The sequence below is a fragment of the Plectropomus leopardus genome, chromosome 2 (genome assembly GCF_008729295.1).
Source record: "Plectropomus leopardus isolate mb chromosome 2, YSFRI_Pleo_2.0, whole genome shotgun sequence".
Taxonomy (NCBI): domain Eukaryota; kingdom Metazoa; phylum Chordata; class Actinopteri; order Perciformes; family Serranidae; genus Plectropomus; species Plectropomus leopardus.
Genome location: NC_056464.1, coordinates 35,882,606 through 35,899,287, shown reverse-complemented (window position 1 = coordinate 35,899,287; position 16,682 = coordinate 35,882,606). Strand labels below are relative to the sequence as shown.

The window sequence follows — 16,682 nt, the reverse complement described above, 5'->3', positions numbered from 1 at the left end:
AGGTCAATCTACTTGTCGGTCTGGACAATTAAGTGGCATTTTAATGGGACGTTTTACAAACCATTATTGGCAGAACTTGGCTTTGGCTTGCCAAACTTTACATTTTTGTGCGTGTGTCCCCTTTCTAAATTCAGACGTTTTTTTAAGGGTCTGTAAACAGAGTGCAGGCAGAACTCCTCATAAGTTCATTTTTTCCTTAGCAGCAGTTTACGCTTTTGATTCATGGGGTGGATAATTGATCTGTTGATCTCATCAGATCGACATGATGAGAGGCTAGTGAATTTTTTTGAATCTGAATTTTTAACTTTTAGGCCAATAAATATTAAGTTTCATCTTCCGTGTGCCTGATGTTGTGCTGCTGCATCTTCACCCAGAGTACGTGGCAGAAATATTGATATAAATGAATGTGTTGAAAACCCCGATTTGAGATTCATGTTCAGTTTCTTTGTCCAGTTTTAAAAATAGGCAAAGATTGTTCATTTCAGACACTGTTTTTCCAGGAGATAATAATGGTAATATCAGCCGAATAATAATTTGCTTTTTTCAGCTCCACACTAACTTTATGATATCAGCCTTTAAAAATCCTCTATTGATCGACGTCTACTGCGCCACTGCTTAATATAAAACATCTCATTATCACAATTTATTGTTATTAGTAGTATTATTAGCATGTACTTGTTTGGTAAAATTCTAAAAATAAAAAAGGAAAAGTGTAAATTTCATGTATTTTTCTGCAGCGACGGCGCAGATCTTTAGCCGGATCAGACGACGTCTATGTTGTAGTTTAATTGGTCTGATATCTGTGAGAGAGAGCATTTAACACCGTTTGTTACATCACTTCCCTTCCAACAGCCTAACGGGCATTTTTGAGCTCACAGCTGTACAGAGGTTCGACCCGGCTTAACCTCATCTGTGATTTCAGCCATCTGTAAGTTACTTTGTGTCCTGATTCAGTCATCTGTAACGGATGAAGCGCTGAGGTCACCGGACTACCTGGGATATCTAACAGTCTGGACATTTGACATCACCACATCTGCACCCACAGGAGAGAAACACTCACGAGATAAAGGCTTAAACGCAGACAAAAACAATCAACAACCATTAAAAAAATGTACAAAGCCTATTATACAAAAAGTACGTGGAATTAAATTTTCCGTTCAACACTAAAGAGTAACTTGACACAAAAAAGATCATATCTTTATTGAGCTCGTCGATGATGTAGAGGTGTACTTGCGGACCCTGTGACATCACGTCTGGATGTGGTTTCAGGTGCAACGGAGCACATTTCTGACCTCACTGACCGATCAATAACGGTATTTACATTTGCTTGACTTTGCTGGTTTTGAGCAACTTTAGGATTTGACTTTTACATGAAAACCTGCTTAATCATTTTGCTGTATATATATTATAATTACAATAACAAAATGTGTAAGGCTGGGTATCAGTACTTGATGCCTTTAAAGGTTATTCAGTAATTTAGTACAAAAGTAGTATCAAGACTACTTCAGTCAAACAACACTAACATTGAGGGCTGGGTGATATGTCTTTTTATGTCTTCAAATTGTCAATGGGATATTTTTAGGCTGTATCGCAATATATCTTGATTTCTTGAACTCAGTATAACTTTAAGAATACAGGTATTAGTACTAATACTGTAATTTTACTGGTTTCTGCAGGAGTTCTTGGTTGCAGATTCAGGTTTGGGGAAAACCAGGAAAAGATCATATCCAGGTTTTGTGAGTTTGAGAAAGACCATGACACTCTTTTCCCTGTCGATCTCTCTCGTGGAAAAAAAGAGTGACAGAGGTGATTCTCTGCGTTGAACGAGTCGGATGAGCCGACAGTCGGTGGTGGATGAAATTAAACAGAAACCCGCTCAAGGACGGCTTCTTTAACAGCCTCTTCAACGCGGTAACTGTCTGACCCTGTCTGACCCGCGAGGATGCCTGTACGTGATTATGACTCAACCACAAACAGGCACGGTACTCGGCTCTGTTGTTCTGTTAAATGTTTAGTTTAATTTAATTATGTGTTTACAGGTATTTCCCTTAAATTTACAACATCTGATCCACGTTTTGTTTGTTAGAGTCTGGCTACTCATCAGTGTGTCTGACCGCCAAGAATCCCTGACATATAGTTGGCTTCTTCTCCCATCTGGCTGCTCAAAAACTTGGGAAACTCCCCGTGAGTATCCGAAAACTAATACTAATACTTATACTCAGACAATCTGCTCATCAGAGAGGTGACAAAGAACACGAGGCCTGGACTATAAGTCTTCATTCCCCAGTGGATCCAGCCATTTCAATCAGATGAGGTAATGCTGAGGTAATTATTTCACACACACACACACACACACACACACACACACACACACACACACACACACACACACACACACACACACAGTAAAACAGCTCACCTCTTGGGGATGTGTTGACCCCCCCAGGTGATGGAGACGGTGTATTTGCCAGGACTGTTGGGATAATACTCATAGGAGAAGACACCATCCTGACTGGAGAGCTGCTTCACCGGCTCCACGATGCCCTCTGAACACACACACACACACACACACACACACACACACACACACACACACACACACACACACACACACACACACACACCACACACACACACACCACACAGAGTCAAACACAGTTATCTGATTTTAAATCAAAGTTAAAAGAACATTCTGACATTTTGGCAAATATCGGTTTTTGCCATCAAATACATACGACCAGAGTTTTGTGTCAGACAGGCAGCTGAGCTAGAGGTCGTCCTTCACCACAAGTTTTTCTACTAACTGCAATAAGTATTTCATAAACCTTTTGGATTCAAAAGTCATCACTTCATAATTTTATCCAATTAGACATTTGTGAAAAATGTTGCCCTGATTATCGTATATTTCTTGAGTTACGGCCTAAAATCATTATTTTTGAGTTCACAGTGACCTTTGACCACAAAATCTAGCCACTTCATTGCCGAGTCCAAATGAATGTTTGTGCCAAATTTGAAGAAATTCTCTCAAGGTGTTCTTGAAATATGGCTTTCACGAAAATGGGATGGACAGAAAGACAGATGGACAACTCAAAAACATAATGCCTTCGGATGTGAGTAACTAAAATGGTCTATAGAAATGAAAATTTGTGGGATGAAGTATTCCTTTAAAGCCACATTGATTTATGGGAGCTGTATTTTTTTTAATAAAACTGTCAGTCAAGTTTCGTGATAAAACCTCTACTGTGAACTGCACTCACTGGGTCCTTTGACGACCACCTTCAGGTCTCCACTGCCGGCGTTTTTGGTGTCCACCTTGAAGTCACCGACCTGCTTCACCCTCATGCCCGACGGCTGAAGACCACGACCCGTCGCTCTGCACGCCCCCGGCATGCAGGCTGCACAAACACACGTCAGGGTGATGAGACGCGTTATAGTGTGTTCAAACGAGGTCCTGATCATTATGTTCATGAGTCCATAACAATTTACTGACGAGGCAAAGTTGAAAGACTCACCAGGCCCCACGTCCACGCTGAAGGGGCTCTTTGGGATCCCCACCCCTCCGAAGAGGACGCTGACAGCGTGCGGACCGGCCTGGGTGGGCTTGTAGGTGCAGCGATACGTGCTGTCGCCCTTATCCTCCATCATCACCTCCACGGTGTTCTGCTGGCCCTGCGGGTCTTTGATCATGGCCGTCACGTCTCCTGTTCCAGCTCCTACAGAGAACATTTATCACGTCAGTCTTCATTTCAACAACGAAGTTTAATTTCAACAATGTTCAGCTCTTTTCATTTTAAAAACACATTTATTTTACATTTCTTTTATATAACTTCTATTTTAATTACAATTCTGGACTTTTGCTGTACTTGGTTTGGGGCCGGGACACGTGCCGCTCTGCAGAGCTGATCTTCTTCCAGCTGTTGTTTCTTACACGTGTATGTTTTCAGTGGGAGAGATGTAAAGCTCTGGGTATCTCTGAAATAAAATGATCCACTTCTCCTCCATATTTATCTCAGACTGATATTTCCGGACTAAGGGAAATATATCAGAATCAGAAATACTTAATTGATCACCATGGAGAAAGTGACGCCAAGCATTACGTAATTAATGTTAGTATTAGTATAAGTAAATTATATTAGAAATATGTTTAATTTGTTGTGTGTGTGTGTGTGTGTTGGTGTGTGTGTGTGTGTGTGTGTGTGTAATTAATAGAAAACTGTGTGCCTTGTGCTACAATACAGTGTTTAAAGTTAATTTTAAATATATGATTTATGAAAGCTCAAAAACATAAAATATGTGTATGATGCAAAACTGGACCATACAATATAAATACATATCCGGCTGTGATTGGTTGTTTCCGTCACATGACATGCGGTCTGCACTGCTTTCCAAACGTTAAACTCTGTTAATGTCAGGATGCAGCCATTGCGCCCTGACAAACTGGCGCTCAGCACCGCTTGCACGTCGATGGTGTCACTCGTGCCTTTTAAGTGCATGAATGAATTTGAGACCGCAAAAACACAGCATGTGTGCTGGCCTTTTTCTTCCCCTTTCACTCTGTTTTTTGTTCTTCACCAAGCCTTGCTAAAGTTAGCAACTGCATTAAAGAAATCACCTTTTGTTGGAGGGTGTGAGAAGCCTGCAGCTTCACTGAGGTTACAGTTATTGCTTTTGATGAGTGATGAGTGAGTGAATCCCTGCAAACTGGAGGCTGAATGTAGAGGCTTTAATGGCACACATGAGTAAGAAGGGCGATGTTAAGTTGTGTAACAAGACGTGTAACATGCTTCTTTTTGCTGTTAAGTAACTTTTAAAAAACGCCATTTGATCAGTAATATCTCAGTGAGTTGCCCAACACAAACCCTGTCAAGCTGACACACGTTAAGATTCCTCCGATGTTTGTACTTGCTTACACAGACAAAAATGGGTGTGGCTGTTTAGAGAGTCACAGGCCGACTGTTTGTGTTGCCTTTTACACAAACACACCTCAGTTCAGTCTTAAAGGTGGTTTACAGTCTGTGACATCACTTCCTTTCTCAGGACTGAGTGATGACACATTTGCACTGGACTGAAAGCAAATTTGATCAATAAACATGCAGTATCTGTGGTGTGTGTGTGTGTGTGTGTGTGTGTGTGTGTGTGTGTGTGTGTGTGTGTGTGTGTGTGTTTGTGTGTGTGTGTGTGTGTGTGTCCTGCAGACTGCGAGCTTGCTTTTTGCAGTCTTATAATTTTAGCGCAGCTTCACTCTGTGACATGGATCTGTATACGACATCTAGTTTGATGGTGGCAGACCGTGCGATGACATCATCTACTGGATCACAGGCTACAAACTACGTCCATCAACGCCGATACGCTAAAACAAAATATCCTCGGCGTGCGTCATCCATCTACGACGCTGTAGCAGTAAGAGCAGAACGTAAACAAACAAATCGAGTCTTCGCTATAGCAGCATTTAGGTCTGAAAAATAGGAGAATGTGGACGTGGCCGGGGAGAAGACGCCAACTTGGCGTGATAATTTTGCAACAAGAGCTCAGAGGAAGTATTAGCATCTATCAGCATTTAGCATTCACTTGGAGAGTCGTGCTGATCAGTGCGTCATTTCATGCTGCATTTCTATTGGTTGGTCAGTAGACTTAAGTCATAACAGCAGCCACAAAGTGAGATTTTAATCCCAAATTTTATCGCAGGCTGTCTTTGATTGCATGACAACAGCATATCTCATACATGGCCACTCCCACGTATAAGGGGCTTGCCTTTCCATTATTGGTCATATAGCACGCTTACGCCGCCTTGGATTGGAAATAATAACGACTAGTACGTGGCTGCAATAGAAATAAACCTGCTAATGTTTTGAACATCCATCGCCATAATTCTTGGAACGTTATCACGAGAGCAGAAGTCGCATTACGTCACTCAGTGGAAACGCTGTCATCTCAGTTTTATCAGCATTTAGAAAAATATTGCTTACGTTTTGTGCAAATCTGTAATTGAAACCTGCATATGGTGGATTTTATTAAATATTAAAATGGAAGTCCATCTGTTCCGTTAGATACCTAAAAATGCTTTCAGTGTGGATTGGATAATTAGTGTCTCTGACCTGCAGTGTAGATGTCAAAGTAGGTTGGTTTGTTGGCGACGTTGCCCACAGGTTCGACTCCCGGGCCTTTCACTGTGACCTTGGTGGCGTCGCCCAGCGCCTTATCCACGTTCACCTCGAATGGACTTTTGGGAATCTGCTGACCTGCAAACATCACCGTCACCTAGAACACAAAAAAATCATGAGTCTGAAGGACATGTTTCTGATAAATCAGCAATGTGTTTCTTCCCTCCTCCTTTCAATAATAAGATAATAATGATTAAAAACACCTTTTTTCAAATTGATTTCATAATACCACTAAGTTTATAAAGCACTGAAAGTTTTCGGGCCAAAAGTCAAGTCACGACTAAACATAAGGATGCAGGTTTAGTTTTTATGCCCCATTTATCTGGAACAAACAGCTCTGCTGAAACTCCTTTAAATCACAGCTGAAGATGTGTCTGTCTGCCTTTTATTATATCAAATAATTATTCATTTCTTGTAGTGTGCTTTGATATTTATTCTTGTATTTTATCTGTGTCAGTCTCGTTTTTAATTTTTTTTAATCTTTTGCTCTTTAATGTTGGTTTTTATTATATTTTAATGTCCTTTTTTATGTGCTTTGTTTTGCTGCTTTTGATGCTGTATATAGAGCACTTTGATTGCCTTGTTGTTGACATGTGCCGGGAATGTGGTTTTGAAAAGCAATTACTTTAGTAACAGTGCAGTGACTTTAAAAGATCACACTCTTCAGTCTCAAAAGATTCACTGAATGCTAGCATCAAAGCAAAAAAAAATATTATGAGCCAAACGCACTTAATTATTTCATTCTGTTTTTTTACAGAAAGAAAGATGAAGTTTACCTTGTGAGGTCCCACGACTTGAGGAGTATATTTGACGCTGAACGTCTTCTTGCCCTCATTAGGCTCCGCCTTCAGCTGATTAACACACACACACACAAACACGGATGTTAGATTTTTTTTAGGAGTAATCATGCACCAGGAAAAAAATATAAAACACTGCAGGTTTTATATATCCTGGAGGAGAAGGATTTGGTGTCGTACCTCCTCTCTGGTGCCATCCGGATGATCCAGGTAGACGGTCACCTGACCCTGACCTGCACTGAACGTGTCCACTGTGAACACAGCAGGACGCATCACTCTGTTCCCCGTCGGTTCAATACCTGCACAATAAGAAGGTAAATACAAACGTGAAAAAACACACTAATATTTACTGACTGCACACTTGCTCTCTGATGTCTGACTGCGTCCTGCCACACTGATGCAAAATATCAGACAAATAAAGATAAATTAGTGATATTTTGTAAAATAGCCTCCACATCACTTTTTGTTTCCCTGTGTGTTTTTTTCTCTGTATTTTCTATGTAATTTATTGAATAGTTGACTGTCAATTGTTTTTCCGCCCTGAGTGGTTCGGATGGTTAACCACACCTGCACGGAGCTTCTTGATGTGCGTTTTGTAGAAATATATGTCAGGCTTCAACTTTTCAAACATTTCCACCTAACGAAGATCAAAAAGTTGTCTCCATTAAACTTGTGTGGCATGGAGTAAGTGTTCATGTGTTTCCTTTTTCCTCATGGATGCTGGTTTTTTTAATGGCCTTGTTCCTACGTAATGTGCGTATATAGACGCTCTGTCGACAGTTTAAACTGTCCATCACAAAAAAAAAACCAAAAAAACAATGGGTAAAAGCAATATAAAGATGGGAAACAGTTATGAGTGTATTTCATTTTTTAAGAAATAAACAAAACATCTAGTTCATTAATCAGAATAAAAATCTGCATTTATATTTACATATAGTTATATAGAGTTTAGATAATTTAAGAAAATTAAGTCTGTATAAAAATGAAAGCAGGTCAACACTTTAATATCTGATAGAGAAAAGGTGCGATTTAAGAAGTTTGTGCTTTTTTCCACTCTTTTTCAGATATGTCTGTATATGTATACATGTTTTTTTTGTTTTGTTTTAACATGTTTTTTAAAAGTTTACAATGTTTCATGTTTCAATTCAATTTGTAATTAAAATAAGTACAGTCCTGAAGACATCCATGACAAAAAAGATTAATTGAGAGAAATTAGTCTCTTTTTACAATCGTGAGTCTGAAAGTTAATCAGACCACAAAACAGCTAATTAACAGTTTACAACACTATAAGACAGGATTTTACAACTCTGTTACAGTGTGTGTGTGTGTGTGTGTGTGTGTGTGTGTGTGTGTGTGTGTGTGTGTGTGTGTGTGTGTGTGTGTGTGATGTGTCGGATATAAGCGTGGTCTTTGTTCAGACTAACAGCTGCTCACTTCCTCACATTGTCAGACAGACCAGTGCTTCCAGTGTTCCCCTTAGCGGACACATACGGGCAGGAACAGGTCAGAAACACCACGATGGCTTTTTTCAAAAGAAGTAAATTACAACCTCTGCAAACGTGTGTGACTAAAGGGTTCGTTCCTGAATCCAACCTGATGCTCTACATGCATCAGAAATCAATGACTGTGACGGATCTTCCAACAAATCCAGTTTAAGGCCACGTTTAGACGAGAACGGCCCTACTAAAAATTAAAAGTCTTCTCTTTGCATTTTTTAAAAAAAAATCTGCATTCATATGATAACATTGTGAGAACTGTCCTTGTGTACATGGATGCAGCGTGCATGCCAGGACAGTAGTTGGCGGACGCCTGCGCTGAAAGGCGTCCTTCTACTGAGTGGCGAGTATAAACAAACAAGGAGACGATAACTGCAAGCCTGAGAACCGACCACGTTAATAACCTCAGTAGAGTCAGCAGCACGAACACCGCTCGGCAGTCTGCCATTGTTGTTCTTGTTGTCCGTCTACTCGTGCACGACTATATGTCTGAAGCGTAATGCGCATCCACGACGTGCAGCTGTGATGTCACCGTTCTCACAGGATCTGTGCATTGCCAGTTTAAACGGTGACAGAAGGGGCTGGGTTGTCAAAAATGACGCCCTGGAACCCGATTTCTGAAGTTTGATTTTTCAGGCCCCCAATACGCGGCTGTCATGTGAATGAAAGGCCAAACCGCAACAAAAGTTTAATGTTTCATGCAAAATGCGTGCGTGCATGCTCACCTGGTCCGTATGCGCGGGCCTTCTTGGGGTTAAGTTTGGGTTTCAGTGGAGCTCCGGGCTTCAGCTTGGCTTTGGGGAACTGAGACAGGTAGGTCATCACCGACAATTCGTCCACTTTTGGATTTATGATCTCCTCAGGTGTAATCACCTGTGCACACACACACACGCAGAGGACGGGTTTGCCATTAATAAATACACTTCAGATTTTTTACAACTTAAAGCAGATCTGGCTGCCAGTGTGAAAATTAGCTCGTCTTTCAGGTATTTGAAAGTCATCTGTGGGAATTTGCTCCCATTCAGCTACAGTATTTAAAATACTGTAGATGCTGTTTCATTAAGATTTCCCTTCATTGGAAAAAAAAGGACCAGGAGAATCAGCTAATATGTGAACAGGAGTGTCATGACCTCTGTGTCACACCGGCGTCAACCAATTTTTCCAGCAAAGACGGCCTAAATTAACATCATGGGGTGTGACGGTCAGTCATGTTTTTTCTGGAGGAGACTTCCTGAGGGTGTCAGCTGACAGACAGGAAGCAGAGCATCACGTCATGCAGCCATGACACAAAAACATTCAGAATTAAAGAGTTGGGTCTTTTTTTTAGGTGCATACTGAACAAAGGAAAGGAAAAGGAAAAAATATCTCTAATATCCACAGAAAAAAACTTTTATCAATTCTTAAAGACTACCTATTTGTGGAAAAGTGACTAATATTTAGTATTAATTTTTTTTTTTTTCCAGGGATCAGTTATTTGTTACAGAAGTCATTATAGCACATTTCCGTTTCAGCTCAGGTTGCATCCTCTTGGCTTTCTTACACAAGTGTGTAAAAAGCAGTTCAGTGAGTTTCCTCTGCTGTGAAAAAAAAAAATCAGGAAACCAAACAGCATCTGTGTGAGATGTTGCCGGTGACCCTTGACCTCTGAGGGAAAACCACAGCAGAGCCATTTCTGGTCTGTATTTGGCTTTATGATGCAGAGAAAATGCAGGATGTGAGATATTTATCGGATATTGACATATGAGCAGTCCAGGCTACAAAAAACAATAAAAACATCATCAGTCATCCATGAAGCTGCTTCACAGAAAGATCCCCAGAAACAACCCCTTCCTTTGCATTCAGGATTCTGATCGAAATCGTGCATCAACAGAGGTATAACGATACGTTCTAACAACAATACGATGCGCGTAACTGTACAACCTTGCAAAACACTTGTGCGTGAAGGAAAAAAAACGTGGACAAAACTTTATTTCAGAGGATTTCTGGAAATTCAAAAGCAGTAATTTCACAGAATCAGACGGAGGATCGTTAGAGAGCAGCAGACACCAGCTTAATAAATCTTTACCTTCATGATATCACAGCGCTTAGAAAGGTTTTTATGGCATTAATAAAACATTTAGAATAATATCCTTTAAGCAGAAACACGACAAAACATAACTTCTACCCCCAATACACTTTTACATAATACTTTTTATAATTTTTTATAATACTTATCCAAGCAAAGAAATTTGAGCAAATTGACTTGATTTCTTTCTAAAACATGGGAAGATGGCAACAAGCAACAGAAGAAGAAATTACCTTAAAATTAGCAAGAAATTAGAAGTACAGAAATACAAGAAAATTAGTATTTAAAAAAGTTTTTTTTTTTTTTTTTAAAAAAGCAAGACTTGGAAAAAGTGCTTAAAAATCATAATAATTCTGTAACATTATTTTAATTATGTAACTATCATAATTAACATAATTCTTTGCCTAGCTGTTTTTTTTTTTTAATTACAAATCTACTAATTTCTGGCAATTTGTGCAACATTTCTTACTAAGTTGCTCATTACCTTTTCTCCCATGTTTTTTTTTTTTTTTTAACAATTTGCTCAGGGTTCAAGGGGTTAAATGAAAAGAATTTGAAATCAGCACAAGAAAAGTGTTGCTGCTCCAGGTTTCAAAGGGTTAAGAAGTAGAGCCGCTTCAGAGGGAATCTAACCTGTGGGATACCCAGCCAGTCATCGGCCAGCTGCATGGCCTCAGTGGAGTTCTCCACCTTTTTTTCTGGATCCCAGGACTCCCAGTCTGGACACAAACCTGCAAACAGCACACACACCAACAACACTGTCAACCACAAACCCGTATGGACACGAAACAGTGTGTGCTGGAAAAAGATTTAACTATTTACAGATCTGCATTAATAGAAAACACTTTATATATATATGACAATAATAGCTCCACGCACACACACACACACACACACACACACACACACACACACACCGTACCTGGTGCACAGCTGTCTACCAGTGCTCCCAGTGCTTTGCCGTCCTTCCAGTCCTGGCTGAAGTTGGTGAGTGGCATATCAGGGACTCTGTTCTGGATCCAGCCCAGCAGACGCTGCTTTGGTGTCTTTGACTCTGCCTGAACAGACAAACACCAACGACCGTCAGTGAGCTTTCGAACGGCGGTTAATGTTTTTGTCGCAACTTTTTTATTGTCTCTTAAACTTTAAAGGCTTCATCACTTAGGCTCAGTGTCCACCAAAACGTTTTACCCCAGCTGAAATCACTCGCCGCTCTTCAGGAAATGCCCCGCTGAGAGCGCTTGTGAGTATTTTGGAGAATAAGTGGTTTTTCAGTTAAAATTATTGGTCTGGTTGCTATGATACAGAATATCAGTGGAAGTAAAATTGTCGGCACGAGGTAGAGTACATGCTCTGGATGAAGGGCAGGCTGAAGCATGCAGGGAGAAAGACAAACACACTGGTCCATGTGAGCTCAGGAGAGGAAACTTGTGTTAATATTTATACGGTATATTAACATATTTCTCCTCCACTGTTGTTGTCGTTCAGCACTTGTTCATGTTTATGTTGTGGTATTTCTTAAAGCCCCCATCAGGGCTGATGGCGATGCCAATGCCGATTATTAGTAGTTAATGAGATCACTAACAGATATCTGGGACCGATATGCATTTACAATAAAAATCTTTCTGTCAATACTTGACTTTGGAATATAAAAAAATCCAAAACAAAACATTGCTTAAATTCCTTTAGCAAATGTTAATCAAAACTGAAACTTTCAACATCATGTACAGCAAGTTCCCAGTAATTTTTTTTATAAAGTCAAGTGAAAATCTAACTAAATAAATCAAATTTACAAAGTAAAAGTTCCTCTCATGCTGACACTGACTATTTGCACTTTTTCATTCATTAATTTTATCGGCGATCACTGAAATAAAACGCACAGACAGATGATTGGCAAAATGCCAAATATCCCCCCAATAATCGGCCAGGACGATAATCTGTTGACCCTTAGCATTTTTCCTTCCTCCACTGTGACGTAAAAAGTGACACTGCCGAGCGCAGCTTTTTAATGAAAGTTTAACATTTTTCAACCCTTGGCGCTCAGAATAGAAGCTAAGAGACTCATCATGCAGCAGGTATTTTAAGCACAGATTAAAAACACGGTGCTCTGATGGCCAAGATCTAAAAAAAAAACGAAAAAAACAGCTGGCTCAGGAAAAAACACTTCAGTGGACACGGCCCTAAATACCTATTTTTGTCCGAAATCATGAGATAAACAAGATAATAAAAACTCAGCGGCATTGTTACATCATCTTCATCTTCGCCCTCCCAGACCGGCATGGAGATGGAGTAGTGCAGAATCAGAGTCCAGACCAGACCCAGGATCAGCTTCAGGTTCCCATTAAAGATGGCTTCAGAGTCTGAAGGAGACAGACAGACAGATCTGAGGTCAAAGTCACGTGATTTAAAAATAACCCAAAGAAATGCCGTCATCATCTCTGCTGTAGGGCTGGACCCGAATATCTATTTGTTCAGATATTCGTTAATTGGGTAGGTATCAGTTAATAACAGTTGAGATATTAAAACAGTATTTTTTTATTTCACACTGAGCTCCAAACCTGCTCCCAACCCACCGTGGATATTAACGTTTTTTGGGTTTTTTTTTTGCAAAGCAGAACAGAGCGCCACAGAGTAATGTTACTCATTAATCAGACCTCACTGTACCAGCTGGTACCGCACACCAGCTAACACACACACACACACACACACACACACACACACACACACACACACAGAAATACGAGCTAATCTCTGGCTGCAGCACACCAAGTTCAGAGAGAAGCAGACAAAACATTCCTCTAATTTTTAATCTCTCCGTCTAAATTTCTCTCTCACGTAATAACAACTTAGTCACTGAAAGAGAAACTCGTTAGAAATGTACGATATTGAGCTTATTCACTATTTGTAATTTTTAAGGTGGTAGAGACACAAGGGTGAAAAATGTCAAGGATGCAGGTGTATCAGGAGATAATGATTGAGTGGACAAGCCGCTCCACCAGCTAACGTAGATATAAAGAGGTCGAGAAAATCAATCTGGATGCATCTGGACTGAGGGGTCGACAGATTATCAGCCTGGTTGATTATTGGGGCTGATATCTGACATTTTGCAGATTATCTGTACTGGCGTTTTATTTTAATGATCGCTGATAAAATGAATTAATTCAAAAATGCAAAGAAAGTTTCAGCATGGGAGGAACTTTTACTTTGTAAAGCCTCAGAAAGTTATTTTTATCTCTCTTTTTTTTAAATTTCAGCTCAACTTTATAAAAAAAAGTTGCTGGGAACTCTGTATTTGATGTTGAAAGTTTCAGTTTTGATTAAACATTGACTAAAGGCACTTAAACAAAGTTTTGTGTTGGAGTTTGTTATAATCCAAATATAAATAAATACTGACAGAAAGATTTAAATTTTTATTGTAAATGCATATCAGTTCCAAAAATTGGTTATAATCACACTAATCTAACACTAATCTGGATATGCAAAAAAAAAAAAAAACAAGATTTGGGATGGCTGAACGAGGATATAAAAACTTCTAATGTCAGCAGAGGTGCTCTATTTTAAGTAAGGCGAGGCTCCTCTGCAAAATGCTGCCTTGTATCGTACTGTGTGTGTGTGTGTGTATATTAAACACGTAAAAATAAACAACACTATCTAAATCAACATCCATCACACACTTTATTGTTTATTTCATCAGAATTATAGTTCAGCAGCAATTATCAGCAACCGATCTCTCATTAGAGCCTCCACACCTTCAGTTACCAAATATGTTTGCCTCTGCAAGATTATGCAACTGCAAGCTAGCTTTCAACACTGTGTGCATGCATGCATGCATGTGTGTGTGTGTGCGTGTGTGTGATATATCGTGTAATGCACCCAGTGAATCTGCTCCACTGTCAGCAGAACAGCTGTGGTTCAAACATGTTTCAGCAACTCAGGTTTAGGTGGAGCTTTGGGAGTCTGCTGCCTCACCAACGGGTGACACAACCCTGTTAACAACAGAGAGCATGCTTCAACACACACTCACACACACACACACACACACACACACACACACACACACACACACACACACACACACACACACACACACACACACACACACAGAGGAGAGGTTGCGACATGCTGATTTGTTCATTCCTAATTTTTTTCCAGACTCAACACACTCATTTATCTCTTTATACTTCTGTATTGTTCTTTGTCTATTTCTACTTTTTCTCTCCTCTGACTCTCTCAATCTCTTCACCTCTTTCACGTCTCATTTCTCTCTTTCCTCCCTCCTTTCTTTTTCCCTCCAAGGTTGACCTGCCACACCTGTGTGAGTGTGGGAGTGTGTCACCACCAGCCGCCTCTCCAGCAAACATCCTGTCAGTGAGCAGCACCAGCGAGCGGCCTTTGCCCTCCTACACACACACACACACACACACACACACACACACACACACACACACACACACACACACACACACACACACACACACACACACACACACACACACACACAGCCCCACCCATGACTTAACTAATCAGTCACACCAAATGGGACTCTCTCTTTATTGAAATCAGGCCAAGAACTAACAAACAATTAAAGACATGATGTGGTCATTTAGTTACTGCAGGAAGATGAGATAAAAATGGTGTATTTTATTCTCTGAATTAAATGTTGGTTGTTTTTTTTTTTTTACTTTAAACAGTTACATTTCCTCATTCCCTTATAGTTCATCGGCTTCAAACTTTTTTGGCTTATTGCCCGTTAACCCAAAGTGATTTCTATTTTTGACCCATTGTCACCAGTTACGTAAGTCTGTAGTTTATGACCTGTTTTTCCACTGCTTCAAAAAAAAAAAAAAAAAAAAAAAGCAAAGAGAGCAGCAGTCGCCAGCCTCAGGGTCGGGTCAGGGGTCCCATGAAAAATCTGAGGTGTCCCCTGCAAGGCTATCACTTTTTCAAAAACAGTCATTATTAAATTTAACATAACCAATACAGCATGACTACAATTTTGTTTAGTATGCATTTTTTATGTTTTTTTCATGTTTTTTTTTTTTTTTAATTTCCTGTCCTGTTAATGTTTTTTGACACCTTAGATTTATTTTGGGCTCATTTATGCTCAACATTAGATACGTATAAAAGAGACAGAGTCTTCTGCCTGTACTTTGCCTTCATTTTGACTGTTTTTGTGCATGTTTTCTGAAAGCTTACAGATATAGATGAAACAGAGCAGTACCACCGAGGATCAAAATCAAGCATCAACAAGCGTAAAAGATGACAAAGACACAAAAAAAAATGACAAAGTGAGAGGAATTCTCGGCCAACATGTCGGGAACCCCACCGCCACTTACAACGCCAATATTACGTACATTATTCTGACCTCCTCTACCATCACCTCATTTTTCGTTGTGTAAAACTTTTGCCCCCCAGTGCCATCTGTTGGCTTTATCTGCGCCAACATAAAGGACACCTTAAGGGTTATAACCGGGTTAATCAACAACTGTTTTTACACAGTTTTAATGAATAAAGGGGCAAAAAAAGTGAGGATCAGGACGTTTCCCACGCTCCGGTTTAGGACAGCGTGTCTGTCACTTTTTTAAAAGTTATTCTTTGTTATTTATTTATTTAAACGCGACCAATACAGCAAACCCACAATTTTGTTTAGTATGCGTGTTTGTTATTCTGCTTTTCCGTCCTGTTAATGATTCGCATCAGATATATTTTTGGACCCTTCGGACGGTCCGGACACATAAAGATGGAAGCGACTGCTTTAGATACCTAAGAGGACAGTTGTAGTTTTTTTTGGCCGAGGTTTGAGGTACATAGTTTGGGTAAAATATTACTGTTTAACATTTGAAATGTTACTGTTAAACCTTTAATTATCTTTCTATCTTAATTTCATTAAAACGGTTCACAACATTAGTCTGGGAACTTAACACCGGGTGTGTGTGCGCGTGTCTTTGTCGACACAGTTTTGTGAGTAACGAGGCTATCGCCATGGTAGCCTATTGTTCACATAAAGGACGAGAGAAAGAGAGACAAAGAAAGAGAGAGAGAGAGAGAGAGAGAGAGAGAGAGAGAGAGAGAGAGAGCAGGGGTGTTAGAAAAAAATAAATGCAGTGAGTCAAAACACTGATAGACGAAGAGCAAAAACAACAAAAACACACCAAAGTATTCC

At 39.9% G+C, this 16,682-nt stretch overlaps 1 protein-coding gene across 1 annotated transcript in view; it reads right to left on the bottom strand.

The window, feature by feature from the left end:
- LOC121948759 (filamin-B) overlaps positions 1-16,682 on the bottom strand; it is an 82,205-nt gene that overhangs the window by 38,935 nt on the left and 26,588 nt on the right. Inside the window, 10 exon segments of the mRNA XM_042494212.1 lie at positions 2,420-2,546; positions 3,258-3,395; positions 3,513-3,713; positions 6,096-6,258; positions 6,938-7,012; positions 7,139-7,257; positions 9,180-9,327; positions 11,153-11,250; positions 11,442-11,577; positions 12,767-12,879. Of these exon segments, the coding sequence (XP_042350146.1) occupies positions 2,420-2,546; positions 3,258-3,395; positions 3,513-3,713; positions 6,096-6,258; positions 6,938-7,012; positions 7,139-7,257; positions 9,180-9,327; positions 11,153-11,250; positions 11,442-11,577; positions 12,767-12,879 (1,318 nt within the window).